At 37.6% G+C, this 24,363-nt stretch overlaps 1 protein-coding gene across 1 annotated transcript in view; it reads left to right on the top strand.

The window, feature by feature from the left end:
- Nucleotides 1-24,363, top strand: part of LOC130073692 (mucin-2-like) — a 33,850-nt gene that overhangs the window by 6,000 nt on the left and 3,487 nt on the right. The window contains exons 13-39 of the mRNA XM_056239251.1: nucleotides 1,141-1,275; nucleotides 1,449-1,622; nucleotides 1,813-1,907; nucleotides 2,011-2,140; nucleotides 2,300-2,546; nucleotides 2,651-2,691; nucleotides 2,821-2,918; nucleotides 3,019-3,170; nucleotides 3,276-3,414; nucleotides 4,653-4,757; nucleotides 4,970-5,146; nucleotides 5,250-5,489; nucleotides 5,793-5,949; nucleotides 6,081-6,209; nucleotides 7,674-11,054; nucleotides 11,241-13,282; nucleotides 15,694-15,793; nucleotides 15,937-16,172; nucleotides 17,603-17,786; nucleotides 18,704-18,884; nucleotides 21,423-21,607; nucleotides 21,812-21,881; nucleotides 21,997-22,127; nucleotides 22,221-22,252; nucleotides 22,342-22,489; nucleotides 22,584-22,676; nucleotides 24,038-24,078. Coding sequence (XP_056095226.1) covers nucleotides 1,141-1,275; nucleotides 1,449-1,622; nucleotides 1,813-1,907; nucleotides 2,011-2,140; nucleotides 2,300-2,546; nucleotides 2,651-2,691; nucleotides 2,821-2,918; nucleotides 3,019-3,170; nucleotides 3,276-3,414; nucleotides 4,653-4,757; nucleotides 4,970-5,146; nucleotides 5,250-5,489; nucleotides 5,793-5,949; nucleotides 6,081-6,209; nucleotides 7,674-11,054; nucleotides 11,241-13,282; nucleotides 15,694-15,793; nucleotides 15,937-16,172; nucleotides 17,603-17,786; nucleotides 18,704-18,884; nucleotides 21,423-21,607; nucleotides 21,812-21,881; nucleotides 21,997-22,127; nucleotides 22,221-22,252; nucleotides 22,342-22,489; nucleotides 22,584-22,676; nucleotides 24,038-24,078 — 8,843 coding nt within the window. The remainder of the gene's footprint in view (nucleotides 1-1,140; nucleotides 1,276-1,448; nucleotides 1,623-1,812; nucleotides 1,908-2,010; nucleotides 2,141-2,299; nucleotides 2,547-2,650; nucleotides 2,692-2,820; nucleotides 2,919-3,018; nucleotides 3,171-3,275; nucleotides 3,415-4,652; nucleotides 4,758-4,969; nucleotides 5,147-5,249; nucleotides 5,490-5,792; nucleotides 5,950-6,080; nucleotides 6,210-7,673; nucleotides 11,055-11,240; nucleotides 13,283-15,693; nucleotides 15,794-15,936; nucleotides 16,173-17,602; nucleotides 17,787-18,703; nucleotides 18,885-21,422; nucleotides 21,608-21,811; nucleotides 21,882-21,996; nucleotides 22,128-22,220; nucleotides 22,253-22,341; nucleotides 22,490-22,583; nucleotides 22,677-24,037; nucleotides 24,079-24,363) is intronic.

The following is a 24,363-nucleotide window of genomic DNA, read 5'->3' as shown; positions in this document are numbered from 1 at the left end:
TCATCTTACGTTAGTGTATACAACAAATTGTATGTCCCATACATCCGATCTCTGTACAACCAACAGAGAACTGTTAGCTGGGTCATATAAATCACTTCACTGTACCTGTCTTACAAACTTTATTAATACTCAAAATGATCATCCCTCCTTATGGTAGTTTAGTATTTTCTATTTTTATCTTCATTTATTTTCTTATTGTTTTTATTTTACTATTTATTTTATTTTGGTGTCTCCATGTATGCATGTGAATCTTTATATAGACATAGCCTATATATATATTATTTATTTATTAAGGTGTTCCTCTCAATCAGCTCCCTTCCTAGCTTGTGAATCACTTTATCGTGTACACAAATTCCCGTACTGGCTCTGGAAGTGGTTGAAAGTGGACAAGTTCAAATTGTTTTAGACCCCATTTATACGTGTATTTAGTTTTGTCCATTTGTGATCCGATCGACCAAAACACATCTTAAAGGTTCTCTAAGTGATCCTGGGTGACGTCACTTCTTGTTGACGTTCGAACTATTGTCAAACAAAACGGAGGCTAGCTAGACCCTCCCTCCTCCTCATCCGCACACTAACCCCCCAAACCCCACCCCCAAACCCTTCTTGTCGGTCATTGGCTGGAACAGTTTGTTATGTTTTGGGGAGCGGGTCGCTGCAGTTTGTTTTTGGTGCTGTTTGTGAAGCATGGGCTGTCTACAGAGATCGCGTTTCTTTACAGTGTGTTCAGGGGACAGGCAGCCAGCGGATAGTGAGGAGATGTTTGCTGTATGTGACAAAAAATGTTTTGGCCTAAAAAACACATGACATCGCTTAGAGCACCTTTAATACCAGGTGTAAACAGTGCAAATAGCGGTTTGTTTTTTCAAAACTTCTATCGCGTGTCATGATGTGTATTGTGTATTTGGCTTGTGCAATTTATGTTTTGTGCTTCAGAAAATGTAACAGAATATACGATAAGGGAAAGTGAGCATGGATGCACCCTGGTTTTTGTGGTGCATTGCAATTGAGACAGCCTTTAAAATGGCCAAATCCCTGGTCAATGACCTGACTACTGAACTAGGGAGCTGATGATTGAGATGAAAAACTCTTTTGTGCCTGGTTTTATTTCTTACCCACTCATTTTGTTGTCCCATGCAGGTCCTGTGAGCATCTTCCAGCCCTCCTCCTCCTTCATTATTGCTGATATGAAGAGTCTTCGTCTAGAGATCCAGTTGGCTCCAGTCATGCAGTTGTATATTGTAGCCAGCACTGAAGAGAAAGGAAAAATGAGTGGTTAGTAAAAAGGACAGCAAATCATTTTGTAATTTTGATTGTAATGATGTAAGTAACAACTCTACCCTCTGCACATATATTTTAGGAAAAGACTTGTTAAACAAAGTATATATCATTGACAAAATTAATAAAGGAGTATGTTATGTCCGTCTCTAACTTCTTGCTCCTCTCAGGTCTGTGTGGAAACTATAACGACGTCCAAGAAGACGACTTTAAAACGGAATCAGGCATTACAGAGGGCACACCAACCACCTTTGTCAACTTATGGACGAAAAACTTGTTCAGTTGTACAGATGACAAAAACAAAATTTTCACAGAAAATCCCTGTAGCTTGATTTCGCAGACAGGTACAACATTAATACAACATGCACTGATAAAAGGATTTTGGGAGAATATAAAAATAGTTCATAGTATAAATAGAGGCTTTGTTTTCCCCTTCCTGATGTTTTTGATCCATGTTATTTGAGATACTAGAGAACAAGGACAGGATAGGGTTAAAATTCAGGTGTGCTGAATGTTTTTATCCATTTCATTCAGATAAAATAACTAAAGACTGGTGTTCCCGTATCACAAACCAAACCGGAGTCTTTTCCCCATGTCATTCGGAAATATGTCCTGAGATCTACTACCAAGTGAGTCTTTTTGCACTTAACAGACTCTTTTCATTTAAATGATATGGTACATAAATGTAAAGAGCCCCCTTTATTAATGTAATTTGGGTTTCATCCTGTGTAGTGGTGTGTCTATGACACCTGCAAGTGTTCAGATATTAGGAAGTGTATGTGTGCAGCTGTGTCCACTTATGCCCACGCGTGTGCTGCCAAAGGAATCATTCTCCAGGGCTGGATGGATTCAGACCCCTGTGGTGAGAACTTCATGTATTTGTTTGTTTATATGTATGGCATGAAATGTAAATGTGAATGCGAGTATTATATTATTAACGTGCATTTGAATCACATTGTGTTGATTTTGCATGAAATGAAACAATGAATCATAACAAAAGTGTGGTAATCTGTCTGGACAGTGACTGAGTGTCCAGGCAACATGAAGTACTCTTACGGAGTGACCAGCTGTGGAAGCACCTGCCGCTCTCTCAGTGTACATGATAACACCTGCCAAGGGTCCTTCACACCTGTAGACGGCTGTGTCTGTCCTGTGGGAACATACCTCAACGAAGCCGGCAGCTGTGTACATGCTGACCAGTGTCCTTGTTACTATGGTGACAAGGTCATAGACGCATCAGGAATATTCTACAATAATGGTGTTAAATGGTAAAAATAGTAGTTAAACATGCTCCATTATTGACTCATTCATTATTGATAAAAATCCTGTAGTTACTCTTGATGTTTCCTTGTCCTTTTTTGTCATGTTACAGCAAATGTAACCATGGCAAATTGAACTGCTCAAGACAAGCAGGTGAGCCGAAGATATCTCTTTAGCAATACCATCTGCCAGATTCAAACTTAAGACATCACTGAGATACAGCAACATTGGTATGATGTGTGCAAGTTTTCTGCTCCTCATCCATGTGCTATTCTGATTTAGACTGTGAAGATCCAAAGGTCTTCTTCAACTGCTCAAATCCTGGAACAAGAGGGGTAGAGTGTCAGAGGACATGTGGGAAACAAGACCTAAACAATTGTGTGAGTTGGAATGGATGGATGTATATATATATATATATATATTGGTAGGGGCATAATGTTGTACTAATGGTGGTCCTTCTTTTGTTTACATTGGCTATAGGTGAGCACAGGGTGTGTATCAGGGTGTATGTGTCCAGACGGCCTTCTGGCTGATGGCAATGGTGGGTGTGTGGAGAGGGAAAAATGTAATTGTATCTACAATGGATTCCCCTATTCTCCAGGGGACCAAGTTCAGCAGGACTGTAACACCTGGTAAGCCAGATCCAATCATCATACATAACCCACGTTGTTATAGTCTATTGTTAACAATGATGATAATTGTTTAATACAAATGTGGATTTATGTTTAATATTTCAGCACATGCACAAACGGGATGTGGAGTTGTACAGAAAAGACATGCTACGGCACCTGTACCATCTACGGTGAAGGTCATTTCAAGACTTTTGATGGCAGGAAATATTCCTTCCACGGAGACTGTGAACACACCTTAGCCCATGTATGTTTTTCCTTGTCTGTGTCCCTCAGTAGTGGATAGTAACTAAGTATTTTTTTACTTTGTTACTGTAGTCTAATTAAGTACATTTTCAAGTATCTATACTTATTTTAAAGTAAAGCCTTTATTTCATTATACCAAAGCAAAATATTAATATATGTAAGGAATAATTGACTCCGGGCTGTTGAATTATTAGAAAATAATGGGTGGGTGTGCGTTATATCATATCACCCCATATTGCAATTTAAATTTTATTTCGATTGACGTATAAAAACAGTGCGTGCATAATTATAATGCAAGTTGATATTCTAATCATATTTTTTTCCAAGAACATTTTACCAATTTCAAACCACATCAATCTCAATAACTACCATTCATTTCGTGTTTATAAGTGATATATAATTAAGGAAGGCTGGAAGTGAAAAGGCCTTTTATTCAGGTGTGCATAATTATTAAACAGGTTTTCTTTTACAGGTAAAATAGCTAGGCCAAAAAAGAGATTTCACTCGTACTGAATTTTAAAATTATTAAACGGGTTAAATCTCTTTTTTTGGCCCATTTACCTGTAAAATAAAACCTGCTTAATAATTATGCATTATCCTTACCAATTATCACTTATAAATGATTAACCACAAATAATATTAAATGTGCTCTATAAATAAAACTTGAAATAAAAGGGGATCTGGTGTCCTCGTCGTGCCAGGTAATCGTGAAGGATGGGTGGTGAAGAGATGGGATGGGTCCAGGTAAGGGGGTTCTTCACGCATGGTTCTCGGAACGCGGGTCCGGCGACTCACAACTCCCTCGGGGCGGGAATCCCTCCGCGCTCCCTCCCTGGACCCACGATGACACCAGTGTACATGCACAGGGAAGAGACCGGTCTCTCGAGGAGAGGTGCGCTCAGCATTTAACAGTGGCGGTGATGAGGCTTCATTCTCGACAGGTGTGCCTCAACCGACGAGTTAAGGAACGGGGTGGCGCTGATTAGTAGGGAGAGGCAGTCGATCCGTCACAACAGATACATTTCTTGTCGCTGAAATCTTATCGCATTGCGTCTGGTTAGGACACGGTGTAATGCTCTTATAATGAGAGTTAATTGACATGCAGGCCTAGTTGCAAAGTTACTTATAGTCAGAATAATGAATATTCATTAAATTCCCCCCTCTGTGTCAACTTCTTCACTGCTTGACATTTTAGTGTATGTGTGTGTGTGTGTGTGTGTGTGTGTGTCACCCCTCTAGGATAATTGCAATATGGACCAAACTCCCACCTTCCGCCTTGTCACAGAGAACAAAGTCTGTGAGACCACCAGCACCATCTGCAAGTCAATCAGTCTCTCCTTTGGGGTGAGTTTATTTCATAGCTCAACCTGAGCATGAATGCAGTATTAGAAAATGTGTATATGTATAATTTATATAATGGGGGTAGATATTTAAAATACAAAATCTGTACATACATATTTTTTGTCCTTAATGATAATATCATAAGATAAATATATCCAATTACCTATATCAGATTTATGGAGAATGTTTTGCTACTCATTATTCAAATCCTGCAGCGATACGAGATACTATTATCAGAAGATGGAGTCAATGTTGTTGAAACCAATGGCACAGATTACCAATATCAGATCCATTCTGCGGGGATATATATTGTCACAGAGGTCAAAGGTCTTTTGAACTTAATCTGGGACAATAAAACAAGCCTGATGCTCCAGCTCCATCCCAAATTAAAGGTATGCATTCCATAAAGGTACAGCCATTCAGACACAAACACACACAAATACTTTATCCTTTATTCAACTACTCACATAAACATCCACATGATTTCTGTGGCAGGGCAAGGTGTGTGGACTGTGTGGAAACTTTGATGGTAATGCGAACAATGACTTTATGAAGCACAATGGAGAAGTGGTGACCAATCCAGAGGAATTTGGGAATAGCTGGAAGTTGAAACTCACATGCCCAGATGTGACAAACGCAGTGGACCTTTGTGAAGAACATCCACATCGGAAAGCCTGGGCGGAAAAACGATGCAGCATCATTAATAAAGAAGCCTTTAAAAAATGTAATGCATATGTAAGTATCAGTATAAACTATTTTTAATATAAAGGTGATTTGTTAAAGGTTTATTATTTTTTCAATGTTGAAATATATGATCTGACTAAATGACAGATAACTTATTTGAAATCAATCATTATTTTTACAATTCCATTTTGTGATGCTAGTGGCACAGAAAATTATTATTTTAATAGTGTATTTTAATTTAATTTGTTCTACTAACAGTAACCTCTTGAGGAAGTGGAAGCAAAAACTTTTTCTAATCTTCTGCCATGAAGAACATGACGGAAGCTGTAAAATCTATTGTCTTTCTGTTCCTAGGTGGCCCCTCGCCCATTCTATGAAGCGTGTGTAAGGGACACCTGTGCATGTGACAGCGGAGGTGACTGTGATTGTCTCTGTACTGCAGTGGCAGCTTATGCTGCTGAATGCCGTAAAAAAGAGGTTTACGTGACATGGCGGAGTCCAGCATTTTGCCGTAAGTCACAAATTTTCCAAAAAAATAAAACAATTTTGGTTACTTTTATCTATAAACTTTAATTTGCACAGTGTCATATAACTTCTTCGAGAATATTGTCATTGTGCTGACTGAAATGATTGTTTTTGCAGCTTTATTCTGTGACTATTACAACTCCATTGAAGATTGTTACTGGCACTATAATTCCAGTGGACCTGCTTGCGTAAAAACCTGCAGAAACCCATCAGGAACCTGCTCTGATCAAATTCCTCCTCTTGAAGGTTATATTTTTACATTTACTTTTGCTCTACCAGTTGAACTTCAAAAAAACTAGATTTGACAAATCTAAGAACATATTTTTATAAATGTCCAACAGCAGAGGATTCTTTTTAAACTTTACACAATTCGCAAGAAGTCTGCAACAAGTGATGAGCATAAATACATGATAATGGATTTTAAATAAAAATACAAAATACCTCAGTTTAAATAGATCAAAATAAAATACAAAATACTATGGGGAAAATATATTAAAATACAAATAGTGGTTTGTATCTGGACAATACACAAAATAAATGTAATATTGGCCATACAGTGAAATATCAGTATTGGGCTGGACCTGTTCTGAATGCAAATAACTTTTTGAAAAAAATTTTCCCCGAAGATAGGTAGTGAACTCTCTAATGATAATTGGACTAGCTCGTAGCTGGCTGATGGCTAGTTTTGATTTCCTCATTGTTGATAAGAATTGTGTTGATTGTGAAAGAGTATCATAGCTAACTTAATATTTTAAAGGAAGCTCCGCTCTCACATGACTCTCTTTGCTGGGGATGGTTATCTGCGCAAAGCGGTTTGGGTCCCGTGGCTGCTAAGGCAAAAATTGGGTTGTAGGGATTGGAGATGGAGCTGCCAGAGGAATTTGAGACAGCTATTTCCCTTTTCCGGGCTTCACCCTCTAGCTCTGGCCAAGAGAATGTTATTATCACATCTGACTCCATGCCATGAAGAAGATGCCGGTGCTATCAGTTGTTTGATAGCTACTGTGGTTGCCACAGAGGCAGCTTTGGTATTGACCCATCCTTCAGAAATAACTTTTTCGCAAATCCAGCTTTGTACTGACCCTCATTGGTGAAGCAGTCATGCTTTAAATGATTTGCGCAAATATATAACATTTTACCGACATTCTTCGGCACATTTCCGTCAAAAATAAAATTCAACCACGGTGTCCTCAGTGGCTCGGATCCCAGGAGTTTATGGAGACTTGTATGTTCGTTGGTACATCCACCAACATAACAATTATAATGTATTTAAGAGCAGACATTGTAATACTAGCAGAAACAGAAGGTAAAGAGTAATGGGGGACTGCAGCTTCTCACTCAGGGCGGGATCTATGCTAAAGGGCAGATCATCACCTGTCGTGGGCGGAGTTTCCTTACTCTTACGTAGGAGTAGGGGGAAATTTGAAACAGTTTGTTCTGAGAGATTGAAAATGATCTATGAGGATTCCAAAAAAGTATTGGGTGGGTTTTTACCATTATAGGCTGGTTGTTTACACACACTGTGGACACACATCTGTGTTCACCTTATAAAAGTGAATTTTACATAATAAGTCCCTTTTAAAATTATACTAGATAGCTTATAGATAGTTGTTGCAACGCTATAATAAACATTTTTTTTTAATCCCCATATGACCTGTCAATAACCAAGTCTCTTTTTTGTCTATTTCTGCTTTCCTTTTATTAAACTAGGATGTTTTCCTAAGTGCCCTTTAGATAAGCCATATCTGAATGAGATGACCATGAAGTGTGTTGCATGTTGTCCAGAAATGTGTATAGAAACATTCACAACATCAACAGCGACACCTACAACCACTTCTACAACAACTACAATTACTAAAACAACATCTACAGAGACAGAAACAACACCTTCCACAACACCAACAGCGACGCCTACAACCACTTCCACTACTACTACAACTACTGTAACAACAACATCTACAGAGACAGAAACAACACCTACTACAACAACATCAACAGAGACACCTACAATCACATCTACTACTACACCAACTACTGGAACCTCGACACCTACATCAACAGAAACACCATCTACAACTAGTACAACTACTGGTACAACACCACCCATTGTTTGGTCAACATCTACGTCAACAGAGACATCCACAATCACATCTACTACTACACCAAGTACTCGAACATCGACACCTACATCAACACAAACACCATCTACAACTGGTGCAATAACACCTACGTTTTGTTGTAAGTTGTCAGACTGGTCAGACTGGTTTGACAGCAACAAACCCAGCACAGGACCACAAGGATTGGAAACTGAATCCATTGATGCTTTGTGGACTTCAGAAAAAATAACCTGTCAGAAACCAGAAGAAATTGAATGCAGGGCAGTAGATTATCCAGAAAAGCCTTTGAAAGAATTGCAGCAAACCGTGCATTGCAATGCATCATATGGTCTGAAATGTTCAAATAAAGAAAATTCACGTGAAATGAAACCATATTGTCATAACTATGAAATTCGTGTATGTTGCAGGAAAAGTGATTGTTCTACAACCTCTTCTATTACTACAACTACAACTACAATATCTTCTGCAACAACAACACCTTCTACAACAACATCAACAGAGACACCTACAACCATTTCCACTACTACTACAACAATTACTGTAACAACAACATCTACAGAGACAGAAACAACACCTTCTACAACTCCTACAAAACCAACATCAACAGAGACACCTACAACCACTTCAATTACCACAACAACTACTGAAACAACAACATCTACAGAAACAACACCTTCCTCAACAACATCAACAGAGACACCTACAACAACTACTGAAACAACAACATCTACAGAGACGAAAACAACACCTTCCTCAACAACATCAACAGAGACACCTACAACCTCTTCCACCCCTACAACAATTACTGTAACCTTTACAGAGACAGAAACAACACCTTCCTCAACAACACCAACAGAGACACCTACAACAACTACTGAAACAACAACATCTACAGAGACAGAAACAACACCTTCCTCAACAACATCAACAGAGACACCTACAATCACATCTACTACTACACCAACTACTGGAACCTCGACACCTACATCAACAGAAACACCATCTACAACTAGTACAACTACTGGTACAACACCACCTATTGTTTGGTCAACATCTACGTCAACAGAGACATCTACAATCACATCTACTACTACACCAAGTACTCGAACATCGACACCTACATCAACACAAACCCTATCTACAACTGGTGCAATAACACCTACGTTTTGTTGTAAGTTGTCAGACTGGTCGGACTGGTTTGACAGCAACAAACCCAGCACAGGACCACAAGGATTGGAAACTGAATCCATTGATGCTTTGTGGACTTCAGAAAAAATAACCTGTCAGAAACCAGAAGAAATTGAATGCAGGGCAGTAGATTATCCAGAAAAGCCTTTGAAAGAATTGCAGCAAACCGTGCATTGCAATGCATCATATGGTCTGAAATGTTCAAATAAAGAAAATGCACGTAAAATGAAACCATATTGTCATAACTATGAAATTCGTGTATGTTGCAGGAAAAGTGATTGTTCTACAACCACTTCTATTGCTACAACTACAACTACAATATCTTCTGCAACAACAACACCTTCTACAACAACATCAACAGAGAGACCTACAACCATTTCCACTACTACTACAACAATTACTGTAACAACAACATCTACAGAGACAGAAACAACACCTTCTACAACATCAACAGAGACACCTACAACCACTTCAATTACTACAACAACTACTGAAACAACAACATCTACAGAGACAGAAACAACACCTTCCTCAACAACATCAACAGAGACACCTACAACCACTTCCAGTACTACAACAACTACTGTAACAACAACATCTACAGAGACAGAAACAACACCTTCCTCAACAACATCAACAGAGACACCTACAACCACTTCCAGTACTACAACAACTACTGAAACAACAACATCTACAGAGACAGAAACAACACCTTCCTCAACTACCTCAACAGAGACACCTACAACCACTTCCACCCCTACAACAATTACTGTAACAGCAACATCTACAGATACAGAAACAACACCTTCTACAACTCCTACAACACCAACATCAACAGAGACACCTACAACCACTTCCATTACTACAACAACTACTGTAACAACAATATCTACAGATACAGAAACAACACCTTCCTCAACAACATCAACAGAGACACCTACAACAACTACTGAAACAACAACATCTACAGAGACGAAAACAACACCTTCCTCAACAACATCAACAGAGACACCTACAACCTCTTCCACCCCTACAACAATTACTGTAACCTTTACAGAGACAGAAACAACACCTTCCTCAACAACACCAACAGAGACACCTACAACAACTACTGAAACAACAACATCTACAGAGACAGAAACAACACCTTCCTCAACAACATCAACAGAGACACCTACAATCACATCTACTACTACACCAACTACTGGAACCTCGACACCTACATCAACAGAAACACCATCTACAACTAGTACAACTACTGGTACAACACCACCCATTGTTTGGTCAACATCTACGTCAACAGAGACATCTACAATCACATCTACTACTACACCAAGTACTCGAACATCGACACCTACATCAACACAAACCCTATCTACAACTGGTGCAATAACACCTACGTTTTGTTGTAAGTTGTCAGACTGGTCGGACTGGTTTGACAGCAACAAACCCAGCACAGGACCACAAGGATTGGAAACTGAATCCATTGATGCTTTGTGGACTTCAGAAAAAATAACCTGTCAGAAACCAGAAGAAATTGAATGCAGGGCAGTAGATTATCCAGAAAAGCCTTTGAAAGAATTGCAGCAAACCGTGCATTGCAATGCATCATATGGTCTGAAATGTTCAAATAAAGAAAATGCACGTAAAATGAAACCATATTGTCATAACTATGAAATTCGTGTATGTTGCAGGAAAAGTGATTGTTCTACAACCACTTCTATTGCTACAACTACAATATCTTCTGCAACAACAACACCTTCTACAACAACATCAACAGAGAGACCTACAACCATTTCCACTACTACTACAACAATTACTGTAACAACAACATCTACAGAGACAGAAACAACACCTTCTACAACATCAACAGAGACACCTACAACCACTTCAATTACTACAACAACTACTGAAACAACAACATCTACAGAGACAGAAACAACACCTTCCTCAACAACATCAACAGAGACACCTACAACCACTTCCAGTACTACAACAACTACTGTAACAACAACATCTACAGAGACAGAAACAACACCTTCCTCAACAACATCAACAGAGACACCTACAACCACTTCCAGTACTACAACAACTACTGAAACAACAACATCTACAGAGACAGAAACAACACCTTCCTCAACTACCTCAACAGAGACACCTACAACCACTTCCACCCCTACAACAATTACTGTAACAGCAACATTTACAGAGACAGAAACAACACCTTCTACAACTCCTACAACACCAACATCACCAGAGACACCTACAACCACTTCCATTACTACAACAACTACTGTAACAACAACATCTACAGATACAGAAACAACACCTTCCTCAACATCATCAACAGAGACACCTACAACCACTTCCAGTACTACAACAACTACTGTAACAACAACATCTACAGAGACAGAAACAACACCTTCTACAACTCCTACAACATCAACAGAGACACCTACAACCACTTCCATTACTACAACAACTACTGAAACAACAACATCTACAGAGACAGAATCAACACCTTCCTCAACATCATCAACAGAGACACCTACAACCACTTCCAGTACTACAACAACTACTGTAACAGCAACATCTACAGAGGCAGAAACAACACCTTCCTCAACAACATCAACAGAGACACCTACAACCACTTCCAGTACCACAACAACTACTGTAACAACATCTACAGAGACAGAAACAACACCTTCCTCAACAACATCAACAGAGACACCTACAACCACTTCCAGTACAACAACAACTACTGAAACAACAACATCTAAAGAGACAGAAACAACACCTTCCTCAACAACATCAACAGAGACACCTACAACAACTACTGAAACAACAACATCTACAGAGACAGAAACAACACCTTCCTCAACAACATCAACAGAGACACCTACAACCGCTTCCACCCCTACAACAATTACTGTAACAGCAACATTTACAGAGACAGAAACACCACCTTCTACAACTCCTACAAAACCAACATCAACAGAGACACCTACAACCACTTCCATTACCACAACAACTACTGAAACAACAACATCTACAGAGACAGAAACAACACCTTCCTCAACAACATCAACAGAGACACCTACAACAACTACTGAAACAACAACATCTACAGAGACGAAAACAACACCTTCCTCAACAACATCAACAGAGACACCTACAACCACTTCCACCCCTACAACAATTACTGTAACCTTTACAGAGACAGAAACAACACCTTCCTCAACAACACCAACAGAGACACCTACAACAACTACTGAAACAACAACATCTACAGAGACAGAAACAACACCTTCCTCAACAACATCAACAGAGACACCTACAACAACTACTGAAACAACAACATCTACAGAGACAGAAACAACACCTTCCTCAACATCATCAACAGAGACACCTACAACGACTTCCAGTACTACAACAACTACTGAAACAACAACATCTACAGAGACAGAATCAACACCTTCCTCAACATCATCAATAGAGACACCTACAACCACTTCCAGTACCACAACAACTACTGTAACAACAACATCTACAGAGACAGAAACAACACCTTCCTCAACAACATCAACAGAGACACCTACAACCACTTCCACCCCTACAACAATTACTGTAACCTTTACAGAGACAGAAACAACACCTTCTACAACAACAACAGAGACACCTACGACCACTTCCACCACTACAATTACTGGAACAACAACGTCTACAGAGACGAAACCAACACCTTCTACAACAACATCAACAGAAACACCTACAACCACTTCCACCACTAGAACAACTACTGTTACAACAACATCTACAGAGACAGAAACAACACCTAGAATTCATACAACACCAACATCGACAAAGACACCTACGACCACTTCCACCAATACAACAACTACTGGAACAACAGAATTCAAGGAGACACAATCCAAAACTACACCTGGTATTTCTTCGACGGAGTCTTCTTCACACTCCACAACCAGCAGTAGTACCACCCCATGTAACCCAGAGGTAACCTAATCAGAAAATAAACACACTTGTATTATTGGGCTAAGCACCAAATCTGTGTTGGCCTAGCACCTAGTGCTGTCTTCTCTCAATACTGAGGATTTGAACAAATCCCTAACCCTAACTATATTTTCAATGTGTGGCTTGTTCCACAACTTTTGGGCTTCAGACATGAATAAGGCCTTAAATTATGCCCTTTCTGAGGAGTGCTATTGGATGAGAATGTGCTATTTCTTTCTAAGCAAATTCAATTACAAATGTCATAGATTTACAGTAAAGGAGGCACCTTAGTCAGATTTAAAGCTGCATTCCGTAACTTTTTTGGGTGAAAAATTATCCAAAATAATTTTGGGAGCAAGTACATAACCAGCCAGTGTTCAAAACTATCTGCTTGCCTTAGCTCGATTTTAAAACGGTAAGCTTGTAATAATGTTTTTAATTCCAGTGGTACTGGTGGATTTCCGCGGGAAATTCGAGCATGTCTTTGCGTCATTACGTGACATCTGTACACTTAAAGAAGGTGTCTCGGCTAGTAGGCTATATTGTGTGTGAGGATGTTAGAGGTGGAGATTTATAGCCTTTTCTCACAGCACTTGATATAATTAAACGTATCAATTTGATAGCGGATCCAGAAAGGTTCAAACGACAATTACCAGTGACAACTGGAGATTTACCCGTTGTAAAATGCAAAAGACTTAGTTCGGACTTCGGAGTGGCTACAGAAAAAAAGAGACTGCAACCGGCCCATGTGAAAACAAGGATAATATCGGAAGGGGATAAATGTAGTCACGCAATGCTGATGTTGTTAACATTAACAATTTGAGAACAAAGTATAATTTGCACAGTTTGACATGATATGATAAGCGATCGTTAGATATAATCAGTGTGATTTACTGCAATGCCTTTCCCCCCTTACTTGTTCAGATGACATTTTCTGGTGAAAATTCTTATGTTGGTCATACTTCCAAAAAGTAGAATCTGTGATTCCGAATGCAAGTATCCACACCAGCGTGGTGACTGACAGCCGCACATTCTCCTCAAAACATTGAATTCATCCGCGCTGTGCCGTGCCGAGGCACAACCTATGTAAAGTTGATAATTCCGCGAATAACTGCAATTGCAGATTTCGAACAGAGATGGCAACAAAGAGGAAAAACTACGGACTGCAGCTTTAAGATCTAAAATGATTGTTATTTTGATTTGGGCTAGTAAGCTCCTAGGAAGAACCCTAGCAAAAGCATAGCAGTGTTCTAACAGATGAGAACAGGAGTGCTAACAACTAAAAAAATTAATGAAAATGTAATTAAATTATCTTATTAAGCACAGCAAAATACAATGACTGAATACTATATAATGTTAATGTATAATGATATTTAGTAGGGCTGGGACGATACCCCATCTATCTACCGATTCGATACTATCATGATACTTGGGTGCCGATACGATATGATTTGCGTTTTTTTTTTTCAAGAATTGCGATTCTACAAGTATTGTGATTCGATATTGCAATGTATTGCATTTAAAAAATGTTGCGATTTGATTTTGTCAAAGGTTTAACAGACAGACAAATTGGAAGAAGATCACCTGGGGAAATCACAGTCATTAATCATGCTCTATTGTCTTGTCTCTCACTCCGCATATGAGTAGCGCGAGGGCTTTTCAGTGCATTCCATCTCTGCATTTGAAATTCTCACTGGACGCAATTGGATAACACTACGACCAATCACAACAATACGTCCCATACGCTTAGCTACCATTGGAGTTAACTGGTAGATTAGACTCTTGCCATATCCGGTCGGCAAAACAGCAAAAACGTCCTTCTTGCAAAGGAACGATTCAAGCATCGTCTTCTGTTCCTCTTTTAATGACTTCGACGTCACAGCGCAGTCGTCATCTGTTTAGCCTGCCTCTGGACCGCCTATATCAGATGCACCGATGTGATTGGTGCAGCTCGGCTACAAGGGCATAGTTAATAAGCATCATTACTCGATGCCAGAGTAACTCGCTGAGCAAATTCAAATTGTGCTATCGCGAGAACTCTGGATTTCCAGGGTACTTAACACTTATTAACGACACATTTCATACTCTGTTGGAACAAAAGTGGCTAACTTCTACCAACCTCATCTATAAACAAAGAAAAAAAATAAAGCAATTCAAACAAAAAAAGCGCGATAATTTGGTGAATCGATTTTTTGTCCCAGGCCTATTGTTTAGTATTTTGTAAAACTAGAGTTCAGTTTATAGCTTATGTAAATCTACGTGAAGTGACGTGTAGCAAAGTATGATGTCCCATAGGCTACTCGTCAACTACCTACATATCGTCTTTGTCTTTATATATTAATTTTATATTTTATATTAATTAATATTTGTTTATTTATGTACACTTTTAACTGTGCAACTCAATCCCTATACAGTGTGACCCAATCGATGAAACCAATTTTTACTGTGTCAATGGATTTCCACCTGAGAAAGTGTATTATAACAATGGCTCCTGCTGCAAGTATGAGTGTGAATGTGAGTTTAATCTATGCTCAGCTAAATTGTATTATTATTAATATTATTCCTAATGGTAATATAAAAACAAAAAAATATTAATATTGTCTTTTCCAATGCATTATATTTAAACTTTGTTTTAAATGTTTTTTCTCAAACAACAGGTAGATGCAACAGCTGGGGTGACCCTCATTACACAACCTTTGATGGATATTATTATACTTTCCAAGGAAACTGCACATATGTTCTGTTCCAAGAAATTATCCCAAGATACAATATCAGTGTCCATGTTAAAAACTTTTATTGTGATGTTAAAAAAAATCTTGCCTGCCCAGAATATGTCATTGTGAACTACAAATCCTATAAAATCAAGCTGACAAGCAACACTACTAAAGTCCAGGTGAGTGGCATGACTACTTAAAAAAAACATTACGGTTAAAAAACATTACGGTTTTCTATTACGGTTCGGTTCAGGTCGGGACTAGGGTGGCCATGGCAGAACCTTAATTTTGTAGTCAGTAACCAATTTACTGTTGTTGTTGTTTTGTTGATTTTGATGTTTCCTTTGATCATTCTGATGGAAAACCCTACCACGGCCCAATATATAATTTCTAGCAGAGGCAATAAGGTTTTTTTTTTTATCTGTTGGTATTTGATAGAACCTATGATGCCAAATATCTGAACAAGATATCCAGCCCCTCAGCATTAAAGATACAGCAGTATATTTAATTAAACACACGTGTGTGTTTGCTGCCAAAAAGCTCATCATTTTTTAGTTTTCGGAATTCTCCAGCTGTGATCCTTGGAGAGTCTTTTGCCACTTAAACTATCCTCCATGCCTTGCATTAAGACAATATAGACACATCCTCTTCCAGGCAGATTCATAGTATTTTTTGGTGATTGGAAATTCTTAATTATTTCCCTGGTGATGGAAATGGGGATTTTCAATGCTTTAGCTATTTTCTTACAGCCACTTTCTACTTTGTGAAGCTCAACAATCTTTTACTGCACATCAGAACTGTGATAGATGATTAAGAGAATTTGGCCTTTGTGTTTCCTCATATCCTGTGAAACAAGAGGTCATGGCTGGACAATTTCATGTTACTACCCTAACTAAAAATGTAAATATGAATGGGAAAATACTTCAAAGATATTTTTTATAATAATACCGATAACTGTGGCCAACGTTTTGGAGAAACACAGTTATTTGATAATGTGATTTTTAGCCCACTTTCATTTGTTTTACTTGTTGAAAGCTAAGATTTTTTGTGATTTTTTTTTTAACAATGCAGATTTACTTTCACTGCCTTTGATCATATTTACCAAAGGTTCCAATAAATCTGACCACAGCTTGCAGGCCGTTGTTCACTGCATAAAAAACAATGTGGACCACACAAGCCCGTTCATCATTTCATATGAAACCATATTTAATGTAAATGGGTTGTAAATTCTTTTACCCTGAATAATTTTGTTCATGATTAACTAACCACCATCAAGAATCTGGGTCGGTCACATAACATCCATTTTAGCATCTGCCTTATTTGGAAAGCATTTTCTTTCTTTTAAAAGGTGGTGAGGTTACTTATACTTTCTTAATTACACATAATACAGTTCATTGCATTTTATTATTATTTGCTTTTCACGCAAACTATTTAGCATTGTATTTCTCTGCTGTCCACAACTGTCAAAATACTAATAGACTTTAGATTAATTTAACGGACTTCAACCCACCAGTTGAGAACCAGTGCTGTCATGTTGTTCATGGCAAAATAACATAATATTCTAGAACATGATTCATCATAACTCCAAAATGCCTTTTGTTTCTCACAGGTCTATGTTAATGATTTAATGATAACACCAACCTCCCAGCTGGGAGATATAATCATCAGCACAACTGACATTGCAGTGCTAGTGAATGTGTCTGATATAAAAGTTGAGATTTTAGTCAGTAATCTAGCTGTCTCTGTCAAACTCCCATTCTCGTACTTCCATGGTAATACTGAGGGACAATGTGGTGAGTACAGATCTTAAGTCAAGTCACCTTTATGCGGGATAAGAATGAGATAGACAGACTAATAGTGTAGATATCATTCTTCTTATGATGTAACGAGTACATCAGTTGTTATAGTAAGTGTTCCCAGTTCCGGCTGACCTAATCTATGCAGCCTAACAATCATCTAACTGATTTGAAAAAAGAAAAAAGATAATGTGTTATGTGTATGCCAGGTTAAAGAGATGTGTTTTTAGTCTAGATTTAAACTGACAAGAGTGTGTCTGCTTCCTGAACAATGCTAGGAAGACTGTTCCAAAGTTTAGGTGCTAAATATGAAATAGCGCCTGCAGGTGATATTCTAGGTATTATCAACTACCCAGTAGAGCATTACAATAATCTAGGCTTGAGTTCATGAATGCATGAACTAACTGTTCCGCATTTGTCATTCACTCAACAAAAAAAATTATGCCTTTTTTTGTTGATTTATACATTGTAATTAAAAGTAATATTCCATCAAATTGAACTGAATAATCCTTACATATTTTAATTGAACAATTTAACAATCCTTAATCAATTGAAATGTGTAAGTATATTATTCAGTTCAATGGAATTTTACTATTAATTGAAATGTGTAAATCTTTAAAAGGCTTAATTATTTGAGTGTTGAGAGCATGACAATTATGTCAAAATTTAGATATATTTTTAAGATGTTAGAATGGGGTTTTACAGATAGAAATGTGGCTTTCAAATGATAGATTGGTATCAGAGAGCACACCCAGGTTCCTTGCTAAATACGAAGACTTGACACTTGTAAAATGACAGTGTTAAATAAATTTGTTGTTGAACTTATCCGTTGAACTTGTACAAAGATCATTATCTTTGATCTAGTATAGCCTAATTCAAGTTTTTCTAACTACAGTTGACTTGTTTTTTTTAAGGGGTTTGTGACAATAGCACAGCAAATGATTGCAGGCTCCCTAATGGAACAATTGACAAATCTTGCGAACACATGGCACAGTTGTGGATGGTACCCCCAGGATGCAATCCTCCTAATGTAACTACACCTCCACCAACCTGTACACCGGAAGTGAACCATGCCTGTGAACTCATCAAGGGAAAGTAAGGCAAAGCCAAAACTTTAATCTTTCAAAATATAATTGTAACTGCATAATAGCTCTATTCCAACACTTAGCAAGCTGCTTACGCAGGCATACGCATGCTTCTGACTCCAGAAGTTATATAATCATGCTGCCTATGCCTTTTGGCCACATTTAGCAAGACATTTTGCTTGTTGACCATTCCTGACAATGATTTCAGACTATTTACTCTCCTTTTTTTTATACCACCCCACCACCTCAAAATAAAAATAAATAAATAAAAACAATTCTGATCTGACCCTGACTGTTACAATGTGGTAGCAAGGCAGCTCACTATGTTTTGGAACAGAGCTTGTGACAAATTTCATTTATGACATAATGTAGTTTGTTTGTAACACTGAGTAGCATTATTAAACTTTATATTATTAAACCGTGATATACTGTAGTTTTGCAGTGTTTTAAAGGAATATTTCACCCAAACAATGAAAATACTGTCATTCTAAAAACTCGGTAACACTTTATAATAACTACACGCTAATTATCATTAGTTAAGCATGAGTAAACAGTTAATTCATCATTCATAAAGCATTAATAGACATTAATAAGCAGTTTATAAATACAGCTATAAATGCTTTCTTCTTGATTTACAAGCATATCTATAGTTTATTTAATAATTGCATTTTCATCCTTTATTAATGATCAATTTATTATTTCTAAATGAATAATTGCATTTTTTATAAACCAGTTATTTAAGAGTTTTCAGTGGTTCATAAGATTACTTAGAACGTGTAAGTAAATGATTAATAAACTATTTAAATGTACATTCATACATCTTATTATTCAGACATATAGTGATGGTTACTTAGTGTGTTAATAAATGCTTTATTAACATGTATTTATGCTGTAATTCAGGGTTAATTCGGGTAGTTATAAAGCATTTAGTAGTGGTCAGTTAACTATGTTTGTGAGCTCATCTAAAGTGAGGACTATTCATGCCTTGTAAAGCATTTATAAAGGAGATTTAAAGGCTGTTAAATATTTCCATGTTCTGTATCACTGTGTTGTGTTTGTTACATTTTACTGTTTAGAAGATTGATGAGCCTTTAAATCTCCTTTATAAATGCTTTACAAGGCATGAATAGTCCTCACTTTAGATTAGCTCACAAAATAGTTAACATACCACTACTAAATGCTTTATAACTACCTGTATTTACTACATTTACTTACACTTAAGTGATCTTATGAATGACTGACAACTCTTGTTTGTAAATAATGCTATACTTCATTTAGAAATTATTAATTGATCATTAACAAAGTATGAAAATACAATTATTAAACGCATTATAGATATGCTTATAAATCAAGAAAAAAAGCGTTTATAGCTGTATTTATAAACTGCTTATTAATGTCTATTAATGCTTTATAAATGATGAATTAACTGTTTACTCATGCTTAACAAAAGATTAATAGCATTCAGTTATTATAAAGTGTTACCAAAAACTCTTTCTTCTGTTGGACACAAAAGGAAATGTACAACGCCTGTGAACTGCTTTTTCCATACAATTAGGCCTACTATTCAAAGTGAATGGGCAGCAGGTATTGTCAAGCTCCAAAAAAAAACCTAAAATGCACGACATTTTTCGTAAAATCGGTCAATAGGAATTAAGCATTAAATTCCTTTTCTTTACATTTCTTTTAAATTCTTTCATTTTCATTTTCTGAAACCATACAGCAACACTCTGTGACAGAACGACATTTAAATATTGATCTCCACTCAAGTCACATTTATTTATTTAGCGCTTTTTACAATACAGATTGTTTCAAAGCAGCTTTACAGAGATAACAGGAAAATAATGCAACAAAGTTTGTTTCCAGAAGAAAATAGCATCACAGTCCAGCTTAAGAAAGTTAAGTGATGTTTAATTTTGTTGTAAAAAGTTATCAATTTAGTTCATTTATATATATATATGGAGAAAAAACCTTGTGAGAAAACCAGGCTCAGTCGGGGGGCCAGTTCTCCTCTGGCGAACAAACTATCAGTGTTTGATTATGATTCAGGCAGCATTATTGGTCAGAAGTCAGATTGGATTTGAATATTATACAGTTACATTGGGTTTAAGATCGGAGTCATCACACCGGTATGGAGAAGGGTTTGTTGAGGATCAGTGCCGATTGCTGTTGTGTCTAGTGAGAGTCTAGTTGACAATCTCTCTTGACACTTCAAGGATGCGTTGTGGTTGTGTCTAGGTGCAGGTCCTCCATTTGATCTGAATCCACTGAAGCTCTAAATTCAATTATGGTGCCTAAAAACACATTTTGCCAGGTTTTAGATCCCTTTAGGGAGCTTGACATCACCAATTCCCATTCAGCTTCAGTATTTGGGTTCTTTAAAAAAAAAAAAAAAACTCAACTTTTATCACGTGATGAATTTCCCTAAAGGGAATGTCCCTAATTTCCCCAATGTCCTTTAAAATTTGACCATTTAAGTTTTTTTTTTTATCTCTGACATTTTTTTGTTGTTGCTAATATTGAAAGTCACAATTTTGTATTTTCTTCACAGATTATTTGAAAAATGTCATGAGTTTGTTCCATATCAACACTATTATGAGGCATGCAAATATGACGTGTGTGCCCTTAAAAATAAGTCTGTTGCGTGTACCAGCCTGGAGGCCTATGCACAGCAATGCGGCCTGCAGTCTGTTTGTGTGGACTGGAAAAACTCAGCTGATCTCAAAGGGCTATGCGGTAAAACAGCTAAATTAACCCACCATTGCAGTACTTTATAGCAGAGTATATTCTTTCAGTATTTTTAAGGCATTTTTTAATTTTAATTCTCCACTTAAATACTCCTCAACTCAACAATTCATTAGGTTGATATAGTAAACATACCTAACACAGTTCCACTTATAAGAGGATTCTGAATTTATTAATTGTTGGTTTCCATAACAGAATACAAGTGCCCAAGTAACAAAGTCTACAAGGCATGTGGGCCTAAAATAGAACAAACCTGCAGTACAAGGTAATGGTCTAATCTCTAGTCATGACATAACATCATCTTTGTGTGGAGTAAATGTAATACTAAATGCTCCAAATAGTACAGTGTGTAACAGTCTTCTTTTGTATTTAAATACCAGATACAATGATATGTTTGTGGAGAAAGATTGCCAAGGCAAAAATTGTCAAAACACATTCATGGAAGGTTGTTTCTGTCCTAACAACACATATCGAGTTAGTTCAACGACAGATAAATGTACACCTAACTGCGGTAAGAAATGTTACTTCATTTACTGTCTGTGTTTATAGATGAAGGCTCTTTATGCCATACTTTTATTAATTTTGTATTAATCCCTCCTTGTAGATTGCATGGGCCCTGATGGGTTACCTAGACTGGTATGTCTCTGTTGTGGATTACATTAACTACAGTAGTTACATTAACTAACTAGCATTAACTAACTGTCACTAATGATCATCTTTTGTAGCCCGGGAATACCTGGATCTTTAACTGTACCATATACAGCTGCTCCAATGACACCTTTGGTATTACGAAAGAGATTGTTAAGTGTCCCACCATTAAACCCTGTGGCAAAGAATACAAAACAACAATTAATGACTGCTGTCCAACCTGTGGTTAGTCAAAATGAAAATAGTTTTTAAGTCATTCTGAATAGCAAACTAAAACAAAATGACTAAATGATTTGCTGTTTCATCTCAACCCATTCAGTGTGTGATTTCGAGCTGTGTCTTCAGAAGAAATGTGATGTGGGATTTGAGTTGTCAGCAAATACGACTAATAATAGTTGCTGTCCAGCCTGTGGTAAGTCTCAGATTTTTAGTTCATCTGCATTTAAACCAGTAGTCTGAGTAATTGTTCATATTATTGCTGTTACAGTATACATACTTTACAAGTAAATTCAATGGACATATTGAATTTGAATGGGCATATACACTCACATAAAGGATTATTAGGAACACCTGTTCAATTTCTCATTAATTCAATTATCTAATCAACCAATCACATGGCAGTTGCTTCAATGCATTTAGGGGTGTGGTCCTGGTCAAGACAATCTCCTGAACTCCAAACTGAATGTCAGAATGGGAAAGAAAGGTGATTTAAGCAATTTTGAGCGTGGCATGGTTGTTGGTGCCAGACGGGTTTCTAGGGTTTACAAAGAATGGTGTGAAAAGGGAAAAACATCCAGTATGCGGCAGTCCTGTGGGCGGAAATGCCTTGTTGATGCTAGAGGTCAGAGGAGAATGGGCCGACTGATTCAAGCTGATAGAAGAGCAACTTTGACTGAAATAACCACTCGTTACAACCGAGGTATGCAGCAAAGCATTTGTGAAGCCACAACACGCACAACCTTGAGGCGGATGGGCTACAACAGCAGAAGACCCCACCGGGTACCACTCATCTCCACTACAAATAGGAAAAAGAGGCTACAATTTGCAAGAGCTCACCAAAATTGGACAGTTGAAGACTGGAAAAATGTTGCCTGGTCTGATAAGTCTCGATTTCTGTTGAGACATTCAGATGGTAGAGTCAGAATTTGGCGTAAACAGAATGAGAACATGGATCCATCATGCCTTGTTACCACTGTGCAGGCTGGTGGTGGTGGTGTAATGGTGTGGGGGATGTTTTCTTGGCACACTTTAGGCCCCTTAGTGCCAATTGGGCATCGTTTAAATGCCACGGCCTACCTGAGCATTGTTTCTGACCATGTCCATCCCTTTATGGCCACCATGTACCCTTCCTCTGATGGCTACTTCCAGCAGGATAATGCACCATGTCACAAAGCTCGAATCATTTCAAATTGGTTTCTTGAACATGACAATGAGTTCACTGTACTAAAACGGCCCCCACAGTCACCAGATCTCAACCCAATAGAGCATCTTTGGGATGTGGTGGAACGGGAGCTTCGTGCCCTGGATGTGCATCCCACAAATCTCCATCAACTGCAAGATGCTATCCTATCAATATAGGCCAACATTTCTAAAGAATGCTTTCAGCACCTTGTTGAATCAATGCCACATAGAATTAAGGCAGTTCTGAAGGCGAAAGGGGGTCAAACACAGTATTAGTATGGTATTCCTAATAATCCTTTAGGTGAGTGTATGTCAGGATTTACTGAACTGAATTATTAAGCAGTTTCTAATATTATTTATTTTTCTGACCAGTTCGCAAAGACGTCTGTGTGTACAATAACACTGAATACAAGGTGAGGTGCAAGGTTCATTATTTTACTCTAATTAAATACGATAGGAAAAGCCGGGTTATTCTAAAATGACACAAATGCATAAACCACTGTTAAATTAAATGTCATGTTTTCCTGTGGTCTAATTTGTCAGTTCTACCATGTTGGTCTGCATTTTCACAGATTTGAAATTTTAACATTAATGATAACCTTTTGAGAAGCTTTGAACAGAATGAGGGTGGGTAGATGACAGAAGCAAATGTGAATGGATCATATGTACCATATTGTTTTAGACTTTTTTTGACATTA

Source organism: Rhinichthys klamathensis, unplaced genomic scaffold (genome assembly GCF_029890125.1).
Source record: "Rhinichthys klamathensis goyatoka isolate OS25496 unplaced genomic scaffold, OSU_Roscu_1.1 h1tg000557l_1, whole genome shotgun sequence".
Lineage (NCBI taxonomy): Eukaryota > Metazoa > Chordata > Actinopteri > Cypriniformes > Leuciscidae > Rhinichthys > Rhinichthys klamathensis.
The sequence above is the reverse complement of the archived record's forward strand: the minus strand, read 5'-3'. Positions and strand labels throughout refer to the sequence as shown.